The sequence below is a fragment of the Chroicocephalus ridibundus genome, chromosome 3, assembly GCF_963924245.1.
Source record: "Chroicocephalus ridibundus chromosome 3, bChrRid1.1, whole genome shotgun sequence".
Classification (NCBI taxonomy): domain Eukaryota; kingdom Metazoa; phylum Chordata; class Aves; order Charadriiformes; family Laridae; genus Chroicocephalus; species Chroicocephalus ridibundus.
In genome coordinates this window covers 11564119-11581183 of record NC_086286.1, presented here as the reverse complement: position 1 = coordinate 11581183, position 17065 = coordinate 11564119, and the positions used below count along the sequence as shown (strand labels likewise).

The window sequence follows — 17065 nt, the reverse complement described above, 5'->3', positions numbered from 1 at the left end:
AGAGCCAAGAACATAAGCAGAGCATATAAATACCACAGGAAACATCTCAGCATCACAAACAAGATGCCTGTGTCCTATCCGGCCACCGCCATTTATTGTTGGTGACAATTTTGGCTACGGGATGTTGCCAGCTGAGGTACCAGCCAACGTTACCAGCCAGGCTGCGTTTCCCACTTCAGAGCATTATCACCACCTCGTGTTTGTGACATTAAACACAGCAGCGTTGCAGGTGCAGCACATGCACAAAATAACAGTTGCCAAGAACAGAGGAAAAGAGCAATGGTTATGTGCATGGTGTCAGCTTTTATGTAGTTGCGTGGCATTTAGGAAGTTATTTTTCCCCTTCATTAATGCAAATACACTGTGTTTATCTCTACAAGAGATGAAGTGGCTTGTAAAGGCAAAGCATGATGTTAACTGAATGCCAGTTCGATCCTCTAAATTTTAACAATGCCTTGTGCGTTAATAGGGAAGGAAAATGACGTTAATGGAAAACACAGAGATTTCAAGAGCATCCACGGGATTCTGGAAAGAGAGCATCAACAGAGGTTACACGAACTAATAGAGAAATCAAGAGGCTGCCTTGGAAACACAAACATTTGCAGTCCACTACTGGTGCCACAGCTTTAGAGGATGGTCCCCACAGACTGATGCAGCACTGCACTGATTTATCCAGCCTATAGTTAATTGCGATTATATTGTTTATATTAATTGCTGATTGCTATTGTAAAACATGGAAATTGTCTAATCTGCTGCATTGGTACTGAAGGTAGAAATGAAACCTGAAGTTGCTCCAGGATCGAATAAGAAAGCAGATTCTCATCTGTTTAGCCTTTGATTTTAATGTTTGTTTATAATTTAAAGCAGATGTTAACAGACTGGTAGAAACCTGCACCTACTGGATTGTAGTTAACAGCTGTGAGGCCTGTCAAGGGAGGGAAATATGGGCAAAGGGTAAGAATTATAGATTTTATGGTATGAGCGTTATAGATCAGTGTAACACCAAAGCAGGAAAGGAACCAGAAACAGGCCAAACTTGTGTGCAACTGGCTTCAATTGCCTCTCTATCAATGCTGAGACTAGGACAGTCATACAACCCCAAACCTGCCGAGAGCGAGCACAGTTCCCACTGAAGCAGGACAAATAGGAGAATGGGGTGCAGGGCTGGCACTGTTCCCACAACCCTAGGCCAGAAGAAGCTGCTGCACTGGCTATCTGCAATTTTCAGTAAACGTTGCATGTGCAATAACGTTAGCGCTGACATCACAGGCTTTTGGCCTTCCTTTCACCTACCTGTCAAAAGTCCTTAACAAAGTTCATTAGTCATAAACCAACATGCAGAGTAACACAAGCAACCTGAGCTCTTGCAGATGCAGTCTTCATGGAATCATAGAATCGTCGAGGTTGGAAAGGACCTTTGAGATCATCCAGTCCAACCATCAACCTAACTCTGACAAAACCAACACTAAACCACGTCCCTCAGCACCATGTCTACCATCTTTAAAACACCTCCAGGGATGGTGACTCAACAGCTTCCCTGGGCAGCCTGTTCCGATGCTCGATAACCCTTTCAGTGTAAAAATTTTTCCTAATACCCAGTCTAAACCTCCCCTGGTGCAGCTTGAGGCCGTTTCCTCTTGTCCTATCGCCTGTCACTTGGGAGAAGAGACCGACCCCCATCTCTCTACACCCTCCTTTCAGGTAGTTGTAGAGAGCGATAAGGTCTCCCCGCAGCCTCCTTTTCTCCAGGCTAAACAACCCCAGCTCCCTCAGCCGCTCCTCACAAGACTTGTTCTCCAGACCCCTCACCAGCTTCATTGCCCTTCTCTGGACCCGCTCCAGCACCTCAATGTCTTTCTTGTGGAGAGGGGCCCAAAACTGGACACAGCACTCGAGGTGGGGCCTCACCAGTGCTGAGTACAGGGGGGACGATCACTGCCCCAGTGCTGCTGGCCAGGTATCACTGTTCCTGATACAGGCTAGGATGCTGTTGGCCGCCTTGGCCACCTGGGCACACTGCTGGCTCGTATTCACCTGGCCGTCAACCAACACCCCCAGGTCCTTTTCCACCAGGCAGCTCTCCGGCCGCTCCTCCCCGAGCTTGTACCGCTGCGTGGGGCCGTTGTGACACAAGTGCAGGAACCGGCGGCACTTGGCCGTGTTGAACCTTCTACCATTGGCCTCAGCCCATCGACCCAGCCTGGCCCGGTCCCTCTGCAAGGCCTTTCTGCCCTCGCGCGGATCGACACTTCCCCACTTCAGCTCCCAACCGCAATTTTTTGTATCGCTTTTAATTATTAGCTAGGAGAATCACAAGATATGTCGATTTTTCATATTTTTCTGTCCCTACACCCAGGGAGCGGGCAGCACAGGAAAGGGGGGGGGGGGGGGGGGCAGCAGCCCTGTGACACCCCACAACCAGCCCCCCCCCCCCCCCCAGAGCCGGCGGGGCGGAGGAGGCGGCGACCGCGCCCGCCCGCGAGCTCTGCTGGCCCTCGCCGCCACCCGTAGCGGGCGCCGTCCGCGCGCCCGTGCGTGCCGGAGACCCGGAAGCGGGGCGCGGCGGCGGTAGGTGCGGGTGGCGGAGGTCGCCGGTCTCGGCCGCGTCGTCGACCCTGGCGCTCAACGGTGCGGGAGGAGAACTGAAACGGCGCCGGGTGGGGACGGGACCTCCCGATGCTGCCGAGGCGTGAGTGGGCGCCTACTTTTCCCCTTGTCGGGGCAGATGTGTGTGGGGGGAGCCGCCTGCCCGTGCAGCGGGGTCGGGCCCCGTTGTCCCTTGTCTCACTGCGGCACCCGCGGCGGGGGCGACGGGGCAGCGGTGAGCGAAGAGGCCGGGAGGTGGAGCTGGGCTTGCTGAGGAACGGCCCGGAAGAAAACCCGTCGTTTCCGCGTCGGCCATTGCCGAGGCAAATGGTTTTTAGCGTTGCTGCTCGTTTCCATGTGCGGGCAGAACTGCGACCCTGCGCTCCCGGGGCTGGGGTGGGGTGCGCTGCCTGTCTGTGCCCACGCTGGGCTGGGCTGTATGTCTGAACGTGGTGCTTTATGCCATTTTCGTTTGCCACAACTCTGAAACTTACCCTAGTGCGTGCATTTAATGTATTAATGTAGTGCGTGTAGTGATAGGACGAGGGGTAATGGCTTCAAACTGGAAGAGGGGAGATTTAGATTAGATGCCAGGAAGAAATTTTTCACTCTGAGGGTGCTGAGGCACTGGAACAGGTTGCCCAGGGAAGTTGTGGCTGCCCCATCCCTGGAGGTGTTCAAGGCCAGGTTGGATGGGGCTTTGAGCAGCCTGGTCTAGTGGGAGGTGTCCCTGCCCAAGGCAGGGGGGTTGGAACTAGACGATCTTTGAGGTCCCTCCCAACTGAAACTATTTTATGATTCTATTTAAGGAGTCTAACAATTTAGCTGTGGGTTGTTATAGGCTTTAGTGTTCCTCACTCATCATACGCATTGCAGCTACTTCTGTAGGTACCCTAAATCCAGTTTCTTTCCTACCTAGCTACGCATCGTTTTGGACCCCTGCTCTAAAGAGTTTTTTTTTTTTTGTACTAAATGCTGTGATGTAGGAATGGTGTGAAAATTATCAAATAAAATAATGCTTCACAGAGACTTTTGGTTTACTATGATTTTTATTTTATGCAAACCTCTTGCGGTAGGGTTTTTTTGTGCACTGTACAAGCAGTTAGGGAAAACAATTGTTTGGCTTATGATGCGGCATCTAAACACTGTACAAAGCACAGGAGAGTAACTTGATCCTTTTATTACAGAGAGACTGTGAGAAGGTTCCCAGCTGGCTTGCTGCAAACTCCAGGGAAGGCACAATTGAAGGCAGGTAAGTATGAATTTCTTGGGAGTTCAGGCTTCTCGCTGCACCTGGGAAGCATCTTTAATGTGCCTATCATCGTCTTTGATGGTCAGTATCTTCTTTAGTTGTTCACAGATTGACTGTTTCCTGTGGATGTTAGCTCGTTTTTTAAGAACAACTTGTGTTACCATCAACTGAACAGTTTCTCTTGCTAGTATGTGTAAGCTACAGCAAGAGGGCCTGTTCATGTGTTTACCACCTGCCTGAGCTCCTCTGAGAACCTTCTTCTCAGGCTCTGATCTGGCGTTCTTTGTAGTAATGAAGTCAGTCCATTGTGTGTGGTATTGTCTACAGTTGGCCAGCTGATTGCTGGAACTCAGTCTTAGACAGCAAATTAATTCATCTTCATCTTTGCATAGATGAAAGCAGTGTTATAGCTGCTTCTTTGTAGTCCTAAGTTACACAGAACAATCAGGCAGCAGAGAGTAGCAATATTTTCATTTCGTTGAATTTGCCCATTGACTAAACATTGGAAAGGCAAAGAGTATCTGAGAGGAGGCTAAGGAGGAAATACTGAGCTGCTTTTAGCTAGTGACCTGATTTGTTGTATATGAACTTGATCTGAGAAATTTCTGGTTATTTACTTCAGGGCCTGGTAACTCAAGTTAGGTCCAGCTGCACAGCTCTCCAGTGAGAGGCAGTGTCTGCCTGAAGCCTTAAGCTCTAGGAAAACTTGCAGTCTAAGCAGATATAAATGGTAAATAACAAGAGGGAAAACAGAAGTGCAAAAGCAGCAACTTGCACAGGGTCATGTTGTGGACAGTGGCAGAGATGAGAACAGGACCCAGGTCTCCTTTTGTTATTTGCTGTCTTATAAGAGGATCTGGATGGGCCCGTTTTGCCTTGTTATCTTTCAGGAGAACCTCTTTGTGCATGCCAGTAACGCTGGGAACAGGGTTTGTATTTGAAACGGCGGCTCGTTTTCTCAGAGCGGGGATGTGAGCTTCTGCAAAATGGGGTTTTCTTCAGACGCTTCTACTGAGATGCTTGCTCATGCTTTCCCTGGCATGCAGCTCGGAAATAAAAGCTTGCCTCTGCTTCCCCTCTGTCTCTGCAGGCACATTTCCTGCCATGGTGAACGAGAGGCATAATGGCAACCTGCTTGTGCACCTGGGACCCAAACTGCAGGCCTACCCGGAGGAGCTGCTTCGGCAGCGGCGAGGCCACGACGGCCAGCCTGAGTACCTTATCCAGTGGAGTATTGTCAGCTTGGAAGAGAGAGCAGCGGGAGGCAGCAGTGCCTCCTCTGCAGAGACCAAGCCGGAGAACGTCTCCATGTGGATGTCTGCAGAAGAGGTCTGTGCCAGCTGCCCGGCGCTGCTGGGCAAGAGGAAGCTGGAAGGGCAGTGGGGGAAGGAGGAGAAGGCAGCCGGCCCCTTTGCTGCAGATGTGCCTCTGGACGAAGCCTCGCTGCTGGAGATGAAGGCCGATGTCAGGAGCCTGGTGCAGCGAGCTGGCCGTCAGATATCTGAGCCTGGGGCCCCCGAGTCCTCCATCCTCAATACCATCCACGTGCTGAGCGCGTACGCCAGCATTGGCTCGCTGGCAGGTGCCTTCAAGGAGACGGGAGCCCTCGACTTGCTGATGAGGATGCTGTGCCACAAGGAGAAGCAAATCCGCCGCAGTGCGGGCAAGATGCTGAGGGCCCTGGCTTCGCACGATGCAGGTGGGGGCTGCTACTGCTCGCTGCCACTGAGGAGGTGCTGCTGGGCAGCTGAGGGGTGCCAGCCCTTTTGTAGGTGTGGGATGCCCGGGAAGCGGTGTGTCCCGGGGCTTGTTGTCAAAAGGGGAAGAATCAGACTGGAGCTTCCAAGTGGCTCCTTGGTCATAGTCGTCTGGGGTGCTCTAAGGCTTGGGAGCCCTTTCCCTGGTGGCTTCCCGAGCTGGGATGCTGATTAACTGTTAGGAGGACTTATGCCGAGGGGCTTGGCAGAGTGTTGGGGTGCCTCTGCTGGACGCTGTCAGTTAGAAAGGCTTTGGCCTGTTTTTGGCAGGGAGCCTTTCCTCAGGCCCTGGTGGGCAGAGGCCTGGTCCTCACCCAGTCCTCTCGTTTGAGAGGAGCTGCCATGGCTTGGAAGTGCCTGATGAGGCTTGGGTGCACCGGGAAGGTTGCTAGCGGTGGCGTGTCCCACAGGAGATCTAGCTTTCCTTGACCTAGTGCCCAAGTTCACATGGGTCTCCAGTGGGGCAGGTGGGGGGCTGATTCAGCTTAAAACTTAACTTTTTTCTTCCCTGGAACCCTCTTCTGGAGTCAGTTATTTGGGGTTGCTGCTTTGGGGGAGTCTTGCAGCTTTAGGGGTGGAAAAATGCAGTGTTATTCAGTGGAGCAAAATGTTGCCAGTCCAGATTAAAGGACCGAACGTGGTTCTAGGTTACACTGAGCAGCGAAGCTGTTCCTTGCCTGCAAGTCTGTCTCACACAGGGAAGGTGGGGTGAGAGTTGTCTTCAGGGGACCTGAAACATTTCTGTTGTTATTGCAGGGAGCCGAGCCTATGTCCTGCTGTCCCTGAGCCATCAGGATGGCATCGAGCAGCACGTAGACTTTGACGGTCGCTACACCTTGCTGGAGCTGTTTGCTGAGATGATGTCTTCTGAAGAGCACTGCATGTCCTTTGAGGGGATTCACCTTCCCCAGGTAGTGTCAGGCCCTGCCAGCCTGTGGGCTTTAGGGGTCAGGAGGGGTGAGAGTGGGGTGCCAGAGCTGGTGTCCTTGTTTGGGACAGGAGTGGGCAGCTGAGCAGGACTGGGTATTGGGAGAGCTGGCAGAGGATCTGGAGGTGGCTTTTGAGGCTGGGGGGTGGTGGAGAGGCACGTGGAGAGCCTTGTCTCTGAGCAGGGAGACGAGGGTGGGCTGAGAGGTCTCTGCTGCTGCCTGCTGCTCCGGAGCTGTCACAGGAGCCTGGCGGTGGATGAGCTGGTGGCTTGGAGGGAGCCGGGGGCTGGAGGTGTTCTGCAGGCTGGAGTCTGATGGCTGTGCTTGTTGCAGATCCCTGGGAAGCTACTGTTCATCCTGGTGAAGCACTACCTGTGTGTCACTGCTCTCATGGACAAGCTCAGCAGTGGCGTGGAGCCGGGAAGGGAGCAGACGAACTGCGCTGTGCCCAGCCTGCTCACTGAGGAGAGGAGCCGCGTGAAGCAGGAGTTTGAGTTCAGCATGGCTATGGCAAATCTCATCTTGGAGCTGGTGCACGTGATGGGCTGGGACCACAGCCACAAGCCAGAGCTGCTGCCCCAGCAGGAGCTGCGGCCCCGCACTGCCCACTCCATCTTCCAGCCCAAAACCCAAGCCTGCACTACTGCCCAAATGCCTGTGCTCGCTTCAAATCAAGTTCCCCACAAAAAACAAGGTCGTGCCTTCCTCACCCCATCAGACTTTGCAGACCGCAGTGGCTATGTGGAGTACTTACAGGCAACCCTGGTGCGCGGCATGAAGGTGCGCTTGCTGGAGGACTTTGGTGATGTTAAAGCTGGGGAGGAAGGCGAGTTTCTTCAGAGCACTAATAGCAAGCACACTGTGCAGGTAGGTCACTAGTGAAAGCAGTCTGGCTGGGATGGCAGAGGGGGTGACTGATGATTTCCTAACGATGTCTTCATGTGCAGGAAGTTGGACAATAGATATATCATGATTAGGACACTTTCTACATCTGTCCTAGCGAAGAAGTCACCTTTCAGAGCTGGAGTTCCAGGTCCTGAGGAAAGCTAGTCTGGTTTAGTTTGGGGTGTCCTGCTAAGGCAGATGGCTATATCCTGCCTTCCAGGAACAGTCCCTAGCCCTGGTTTGATCTTGGGGTGGGGGGACACCAGGCTAACTGTCACAAATGAGTAACACAGCAAAAGGTCCTTGAAGGTCTTAAGCCTTGGCAAGTGAGCGACAGTACTTACAGCATAGCGTTGTTCTCACTGGGTCGGACACAGCCTACATGACTGTTTCTTTTGATCTGTGAGTATATGCCAGGGTCTGTTTGCCTTTAAAAATACCCTTTGGCTGAGTAGACCTTAAATGAGAGTTTGGGTTAAAAAGAGCTGTTAAAGCTGCATATTTGCAGTTGAGTTGCTAAGTTTTTGCCAAAGATAGGGAAGAGGCCTCAATATTTGACGAAGGGGGGTAATAGAATAGTTTGGGTTGGAAGGGACCTTTAAAGGTCATCTAGTCCAGCGTCCCTGTAATCAGCTGAGCGCCCTGTCCAGCCTGACCTTGAATGTTTCCAGGTGGCATCTACCACCTCTCTGGGCAACCTGTTCCAGTGTTTCACCACTCCCATTGTAAAGAATTTCTTCGTTATGTCCAATCTGAATCTACTCTCTTTCAGTTTAAAACCATTACCCCTTGTCCTATTGCAACAGGCCCTACTAAAAATAATCTGTCCCCATCTTTCTTATGAGCCCCCTTTGAGTATTGAGAGGCTGCTATAAGGTCTCCCTGGAGCTTTCTCTTCTCCAGCCTAAACAACCCAACCCTTAGCCTGTCCTCATTGGAGAGGTGCTCCAGCCCTCTAGTGGTTTTTGTGGCCCTCCTCTGGACCCACTCCAACAGGTCTGTGTCTTTCCAGTACAGAAGACTTCAGAGCTGGATGCAGGTGGGGTCTCACCAGAGTGGAGTAGAGGGGCAAAATCACCTCCCAGGCACTGCTGGCCCCGCTGCTTTTGATGCAGCCCAGGATACAGTTGGCTTTCTGGGCTGTGAGCACACGTTGCTGGCTCATGTCCAGCTTTTCATTCACCAGTACTCCCAAGTCCTTCTCTGCAGGGCTGCTATCAATCCCTTCATCCCTCAGCCTGTATTGATATTGCGGGGTGTCCCAACCCAGGTGCAGGACCTTGCACTTAGCCTTGTTGAACCTCATGAAGTTTCACATAAGCCCACTTCTAGAGCTTGTCCAGGCCCCTCGGGAGGGCATCCTGTCTCTCAGGCATGTCAACTGCATCGCTTAGCTTGGTGTTGTCTGCAAGCTTGCTGAGGGTGTCACGTCCCACTCAGCAAAGAGGTGGGGTAAGTGACTTCAGATTCGTAAATTCTCAACGGCACGGACTAAGGTGAGATAAATCTCAAGGTCCATATACGAACATTTATTAGCTTACCAAAATGGTTAGTATGGGTCTTAACAAGTCCACAATAATTGGCTAGGTATATAACAAATTATGGCAAATGGTGAGGTATGCGTCGTGATACTTAACAACAGGTATAGGACGATTTATGGCAAGCGGTACTTAAGGTCGTACTTAAGGTCGTTACTTAACAACTCTCTTACTTAACAATTCTAAGAGAAAAGGGAAACTGAGGGATAGAGAAAGGAAAAGACAGAGAAAAAGATGGAGATAAAGAGATCACCGGTCCTGGTTCCAGCGTCTTTTTCGGGGAATCTTCCCAGGCATAATCTTCTTCTTTCTTGGAAGAATCTTCCCAGGTACGGTCTTCTTTCTTGGGAAGAATCTTCCCAGGCACTGTCGTCTTCTTTTGTTGTTTCTTTGTTTTTCCCTAGGGGCACTTATTTTCCCTTTTTATGTTTGCTGAATTAGCACGGTCCACCCCCCTTGCTGAGGACAGCCTTGTCTCGGGTTTCTCCCTTCTCCCAGGTGAGGTGTAGCATAATTTGGGTGGAGAGATGAGTGCCATAGTCATACGTGTTTAGCATGATCTCTATGATCTTCATTAGCATAGCCAGGGGTGTGCGCTTTTGTATGCATTTTGTGGATAATGAAGCAAAGGTCACTTATTGGACACAATGGCCTTGAGAACTGAGAACTAGCAAGCTCAACACACGAGTGGCAGAACTATCCTGTCTTCACAAGACAGTTCTCCCACACTTTCAGGCGCCAGAAGTGGTAGCCTTATCAATTCTTTGAAAGCCAGGCCTGCATTATTTATTTCCTTGTGAGTGTCTGAGGCATTCCATTGAAGGCTTCGAGGGCCTTCTGGCCCTCGTCAGGGCATTTACAATCCGTCTCTTACAGAGGGTGAACTCGACTGTCTGTGTCATTGATGAAGACATTAAACAGTACTGGTCCCAGTACGGATCTCTGAAGGACACCACTTGTCACCAGTCTCCATCTGGACATTGAGCTGTTGACCACTACTCTTTGCATGTGACCTTCCAGCCAATTCCTCATCCACCCAAGAGTCCATCCATCAAATCCGTATCTCTCCAATTTAGAGAGAAGGGTGTTGTGGGGGACCATGTTAAAAGTCTTACAGAAATCCAGATAGATGACATCAGTAGCTCTTCCTTTGTCCATTGCTGTAGTCACTCCATCATAGAAGGACACTAGGTTGGTTAGGCCAGGCTTGCCCTTGGTGAAGCCATGCTGGCTGTCTCGAATTGCCTCCGTGTCCTCCATGTACCTTAGCATAGCTTCTAGGAGAGGCTGTTCCACGATCTTCACAGGCATAGTGGTGAGGCTGACAGGTCGGTAGTTCCCAGGGTCCTTCTCTCTACCTCTTTTAAAGATGGGTGCAATATTTCCCTTTTTCCAGTCACTGGGGACTTTTCCTGACTACTGTGACCTTTCAAATATGATGAAGAGTGGCTTGGCAACTACATCAGCCAATTCCCGCAAGACTCTGTGATGCATTTTGTCAGGATGTCGCTGTCCCCTGATACCTGCCCTGCTTCCACTGCATGTGCATTCCATTTCCTTCTTGCCCCTTAGTTTCACCAGCAGGTCATGATTCATCCATGACGGTCTCTTGCCTTCTTTTCCTGATTTCTTACACATGGAGATCGAGAGCTCTTGGACTCTGTGGAAAGCATCCTTAAAGATCTGCCAGCTCTGTTCTGCTCCTTTTTTCCTGAGTGAGTTTTCTGAGGGAGTCCCATTAACTAACTCCTTGAACAGCTGGAAGCTTGCTTTGCCAAAATTCAGGGTCCTGACTTTACTCTTCGCTTGTCCCATATCCCTCAGGACTGTGAACTCCATCAGTGCACGATCGCTTCAGACCAGGCTGCCTCCAGTCTTAACGTCTGTGATTAGCTCACTTGTGTTGGTGACCAACAGGTCCAGTATCGCATTCCCTCTGGTAGGGCTGTCTATTACCTGGCTTAATAAGTTATCCTAAGCACTGCAGGAGTCTCCTGGATTGCCTACAGCTGTGCCACTTTTCCAGCAGATGTCAGTGCTGTTGAAGTTCTGCAGCGGGAAGAGAGAGCCCGCGAGTGCAATCCCTCCTGTAGCTGCAGTAAGAAGACTTTGTCAATAGGCTCCCCTTGATGGGGCAGACTGTAGTAAACACAAACCACAAGGTTCCCTTTGGTGGCTCGGTCTCTAATTCTTGGCCTAAGGCATTCAGCTCTTGCCGCTCCCAGAACATCCTGCTAGTGTCAGTGCTGAAGCAGCAGGGCTTGCACTCAGGCCTGGGAGTGGGAGAGCATTTTAAGTGCTGTTCTAGACTTTTTGTGGGCATGGGGGGAGGTGTTTGCTCCTGCTTAGACCTTTTTCTTGAGACTTTCTTCTCAGTCCTGAAGGCTCGGCATGTTCAGTGAGAGCTGAGATTTTGTTTTGACTGTGCAGCATGGAGCTGGTGGCCTTTGTGCATCACTCTAATCTATGTATGGTTATTTCTGCAAGCCGTCTGCTGATCTTGCACTTTGTCTATGCTTTTGAGCTTCCCAAACACTGCAGCTAGAGACGCGATTTCTGTTCTCTTAAAAATCAAGCTTGAGCTGGCTGTCATCCACAGATAAGAAGGCTGTCTCTGCTTGTGTCCTCTGCTCAGTCCAGGATTGTGTTGGCTGCAAACAGGGCTATAATTCAGTTCATTAGATATTAAATTGAGATAGTAACCAGGAAAATGAGAAACTGTAACCACTGCACACATTTTAATGTGTGAAAGTCTGGGTTTGTCGGTTTTGTTTTGTTTCGTTTTGTTTTCTCTCCCACAAGTAATTTGCAGAAGCGCATGCTTTCATTTTGCAGGTGATAAATAAGGAGCCTGAGGCCACTTCAGTTGGTCATAGCTGTACTTCAGGTGCCACCTAAACCTATGCTGAAAGGCTTTCCTACGTCAAGCTGATTTCTGCGGATATAGATGGCCTGTGAATACACTTAAGTGTCATGCTAGTGCAAAGCTCTGTGTTGCTGATATTCAAAAATCAGTAGCTGAAAAGCCTCGCTCTGCTATCTGTAGAAATGCATGACTTCCTAATGCTCTTTCTAAATCTCTCTTGCTGTAACTTAGTTCATTACCAGCCTTTCCAGAGAGCAGGTAAAGAATTTGACGTTACCTTCTGCATGTTTGAAGACTATCTCCTTCAAATCTACTTTTAGCTTTTGTTAAGCACAAGATTCTCTAGCCTTCCTGTACCCATTCTCCTGTAGCCCATTTTATTTTGTGTAACGCCGTTGTTTTCATTTATAGCCAATTTAGCCAATTAAGAGCACTGACTGACTTCTTTTCTCCTGTTGTCTCTCTTTGCTTTCTTGTGCACGGGGAAATTGTGTGAATATTCTTTTGGCTTTTTTCCTCAGCCAGTTGCAGGCTGCTTCCTTCTGACACCCTTCTTCTTGTTCAGTGAGGACTCATTTTAGGATGAATTTTTCCAATCAACTTTCAGTAACTTTAACTTAACTCGGGTCCAGGCTCCTTAACTGCCTTCTAGTTTTGGAGCACTTCTTGCAGATGTAATTTAAACCGGCAGCTTAAAATGCTCTGAAATGTGTGTATGGAAGAAGGATGCTTTCAGCCTTATCTGCTTGTTTGGTGGTGGGTATCACCACCGTGTGCTTGTGTTGGGAGAGCATTACTGTTAAGGCAGCATGTGCTGTGCAAATATGGCTTGCCCATCTTATGTGCGCTTTCTTCTAGTCCCGTTCTTTCCCCTTCACGCTCCTAAGTTCTTGGGTCCTGTTGAGCACATTTCTTTACTTAATCATTTTCTTCTCTGGTTTAATAATTTACTGTGTGATGCCCTCTGCTTTACTGAAGTTGGCAATTGAAATAAATGATTATTTTTTTTTTTAATCAGTTACTTCAGCAAAGAAAGCTAATGTCAGAATTGTCAAATGTCAGTTTGTCAGAACTGAAACTGAAAGCAGGTTTACCCATTAATTCAAATGTAGTGTTTATCTTGAACACCTTCAGTTGTTCTTTCCACTAAAATATGCTTTAAAGGGTTGCATACTACTGAAGTCAAAGTAGTGAAGCTGTAGTAATGATTTTTTTTTTTTTCCTCAAATTAGAAGCGCTGGCTTTAGTGTTTTTTCAGTTACATGGACACACCACTGAATAACTTCAATCCTTCCCGCTTTACAACTGTGCTTCTGGCAGATTACTTGGCGTGTCTTTCGTCTCTGTCCTCCAAACTGAATTTTGCTTCTCTCTCCATTGTGGCAACTTCTGGATTTGTATCCCTCTACGCGTTATCAGTTTGCTTTGCTTTCTGTTGAGTTTACTCAATATTCAAATAAAATACTCTTCTAGTTTTGGACCACGCATAGGGGATTTTTCATTGCAGGCCCCCTCAACTGAATAACTGCTTTGCATCTTATTTTTAAGTGGTTGATAAACCTTTTGTCTTTTATAACCTGGTCTGTAAAGATAAATTGCAAAGGGAATATGTTTCCTACTGATTCTGTCTTTTTCCTTGTGCTCCTTGATTTCTGAAATCTGTGTTTTTCTAAAATTCTGTTTTCTATTTCTTATAATCTTGTACTTGCTTTTATTCTTAATCTAACTGGACACTTGGAAAGAGCACCAAGATCCTTTCACATTTTTTTCCTATTGACTGTGATATAAATTTCAGAGGAATTTTTTATTCACCGTTGAGTTCAAGTATATTGTTAACTTCCATTCCCTTTGTCCAGTTGGTCCCTTGGGTTTCTTCTCCGGTCTATTTTTCTGTTTAATTAGGTTGAATGAACTTGCAATTGCTCCATCCAGGCTTATTTTCAATAACAGTTTTCTGTAAGGCTGACACTACTGGCAAAACCAGATCTAAAAGGTAATAAATGTTCAGTGAAGTAGTTTGTTGGCTGTTATATTTGGAGGTACCTAATTTCTGCCACTGTTAGAGTTCCTTGCCTTCCAGTCTGTGTAGGAAGTTGGGAATATGCATGCAGTCTTTGTGAGTGTTAATTTTTGCCCTGTTCTTTGTGTTCATATCCATGTACACGGCTGTAGCAGTTCCCCAGAGCTATGTGAGAAACTTGTGAGTCAAACCATTCAATGAGGGTTTTTTCCACAGGGAGATACCAGCAATTTGACATCTCAAAAACATCCTTGTAATGACATCTCTTGATCATCGTCGCTTTTCTGGGCCTTTGTCATCAGTCTCTCTTTGAAGGGAAACTTGATTTTTATCTCTGTTCCTCTTTCTTATCTTGTGTATCACACTTGCTTTATGTTGACAGCTTATCTGCTGATGACTATTGAGTTCAAGTTACAAGAACTGCCTGAACATCCTGCCTGAGGCTCGCTGTTAGTCTTCTGCGTGCAAAATGCACGTTCATGATGCATTTTTTTGATTTGGGCCAGTTCATCATGAGTGTTTCTCCTGCCTCCTCTCATCTTCCCTTTGTTGCTGTGCTTTCTTTTGCTTTCTTTGCCTCTCCAAAGAAAAAGTTCCACTGTTGTGCCTGGTCCTTCAGTCATATCTTTCCATGACTCCTTTGAGATGATATTTGGTACGTAACCAGTTTGCATCAGGAATTCTTTGAAGACTTATCGGTGGTGTGTGTAGAGTTTAACTCAGTCTCCTTTCATATAATGCTTTCTTAAAGCCTCTCAGCATCTTACCTCTTTAGCTCTCTGGCACAATGGAGTCCTAGTAGTACTGGTGTAAGTCCAAAAGAGCTCGGTGAATCAGGGTACCCATATGTTTTTCTGCTGTTTTTTTTAAAGTTACTGACTTTGTTGTATGTGCTGTTGCTGGGTCCTCCTTCTGCTCGGAAGATTAAATGTAAAACTACAGTATGGGAAGCCATAAAAAAAATTTCCTTTGATTTCAGAGGCAACTTGAACAAAGCACAGGAAACAGTTGCCTCCTTTGAGACACACTTGTCAGGAACCCAAAACCTGGAATGACCAAGGTATAAAAGTATAACCAAGAGAAGGTAAAATCAGAGTAGGAAAAGTAGTTTTCTTTACATTTGCAGTCGCCAGGTGGTTTGTGCCTCAGGACCCTTCATATACAGTTCATCTGCCTCAAGGTAGTGTTGGTTAAGTTCTTCCTTTGTATGCAAGGCACCTGCTGCTGGGCACTTCTGAAGCAGGAATGCTCTAACTAGATGCGCTCCTTTCCCCGCTGCTGAGCTAGCTGAGATCTGTAGTGGTTGCAGGCAAAGCTGGTGTTTTTTAAAATAAAGATCCAGCTGTAACCAGGGGAACAAGTTAATAAAGATGGTATTCTTAAAAATGAGACAATGTGCGTGTTGAAATCTGTATATGAATTAGGTGGTCTTCTACTTGAACAGTACTTGCTATCATCTCCATGCTTTTGGGAAATAGGAGGACAAATGTAGCATGAGGATTGAATGAATGAGCAAATCTGACCATTTTGATCTGTTTCACCCACAGGTTTTATGGCAGTCAGCAGGCCAGATCTACTGGATGCGTTGGCACATGTTGGAGATTATTGGCTTTGGAGACCAGTGGGAAGATCCTGCTACTCAGGAAAAAGAATATAGTTTGATAGAGAACGTTAATCTAGACACAGGTGAGATTACGTGCTGCATGTGGGTGGCTATATCATCTCTTTCTGATTCTGCTGTGGCGTGTTTTTGAGCGGTAAACTTTATATGACTAGGCGTATAGGACCATATAGAGCTGGTTAAGTAATTACATGGCTTGTGGTTGCATGGAGTATTTTTGAATCCTAGGCGTTTGTCAGGATATAATAAAAGTCATGATATAGAAAGCATAAAATTTGATTTAAACTGTGACTGTCAAAAAACGCGTGTTTGAATTAACAGAACAAACTGGCAAAATAAGCATGTAGGGTCTCTCTAAGATGAAGCTGCTTTAGGGACACTCGGATCCCCTTAAATAAGTGATGTGGGTTTTTAAAAGCATCAACATGCCAACGATTTGTTTAACCTCATACTGCTGAGTTTTGGGCAAGGTGAGCATTAAATGCACCGTTTTCATAAAACGTGTGCAGAATCTCCTAGAATCCTTTGACCTGACCCTTGTACTGGGGGAAGATAAAAGGGAAAATTCACACTTCAGATACTCCTTTCTTGTTCAGTGTCTGACGTGACTCTGGCCAGGGAAACCTGTTAAAGTAGCTCTTTTTTCATGTCCGTGATCTTGTAGGACATCTTTTGGGTAGATTGATTTGGATTTAACTGCTGCAAGAGACAGAATATACATGAGATGAGCAGTTAATTTTCCACTTTAAAAAAATTCTTATTGCCGGTTGAAAAGATGGCTTCTTTAGTGGCTTCTGCCTCTGGTAACTATAGACTTAACTGCATGCAGTTTCAAATGGCTAGGTTAAAACAAACTTGGTTAGACTTTGCCTTTTTTCTCGGTCTCTCTGATTTTGGTAGAAAATCATGGGCTCTGTTTTACTTCTGTGTAAAACTCTTTACAGTCATCATATCTCACACAGACATTGAATTCAAAAAGTAGATGCTTTCTGCTTTGGATCTTGACAGTTGGATAAATTAACTCACGTTGACTGACTGTTGGTAATCAGCTGCGTACATAGCTGCTCTTACCAGGCCTCAGCCTCTTCCAGTGAGTTTGGCCCTTTTCTGTTGACTCTTGAGGTGGTGAAATGTCTCCCATCTTGCATTTGCAGAAAAAACCTGCAAGTTATTGCTTAGCAGATATTAGCAAGTGTTGATTCAGCTCTTATTTCTAAATTACCTTGAGAATATCTAACGTACATAACAGATTATGTTTCTTCATTTTGGATGCATTAGCTAAAAGGAGTGTGATAACTGTGCAGTCTTGTTTTTCTTTTCCCTGTAAGTATTTGCCTTGTTAGCCAGCAGGAGGCGTTTAGAAAACAGAGAAGCTCATGGCAGAGTTAACTTCCTATCTTGGGCCAGCTCTGTTTCCCCTTCTGCAGCTGGACACTGGCACTGTGGGTTCTGCTGGTGCTGGGTGTCCGAGTGCGTTGCTGGTCCAGGCACGGGGGGAACAGGTTGGGGGAGCAGTGAGCTAGAGGTGTCTGTTTTGAGCGTGTGCTTTTTCTGTTCTATAGCTCAAAGAGGTTCAAGTGAAGACGGTAATCCCCATCTCTAGAGCTTCTG

General features: G+C 47.5%; 1 protein-coding gene across 2 annotated transcripts in view; it reads left to right on the top strand.

Annotated features, from left to right (window-relative positions):
- Positions 1–2544: 2544 nt before the first annotated feature.
- The window catches only part of LOC134512545 (cullin-9-like), a 34689-nt gene continuing 20168 nt past the window's right edge, over positions 2545–17065 (top strand). For both annotated transcript variants that reach the window (XM_063327973.1, XM_063327974.1), the window contains exons 1-6: positions 2545–2689; positions 3774–3838; positions 4929–5537; positions 6352–6506; positions 6858–7391; positions 15381–15519. In XM_063327973.1, coding sequence (XP_063184043.1) covers positions 4943–5537; positions 6352–6506; positions 6858–7391; positions 15381–15519 — 1423 coding nt within the window. In that variant the 5' untranslated portion in view covers positions 2545–2689; positions 3774–3838; positions 4929–4942. The remainder of the gene's footprint in view (positions 2690–3773; positions 3839–4928; positions 5538–6351; positions 6507–6857; positions 7392–15380; positions 15520–17065) is intronic.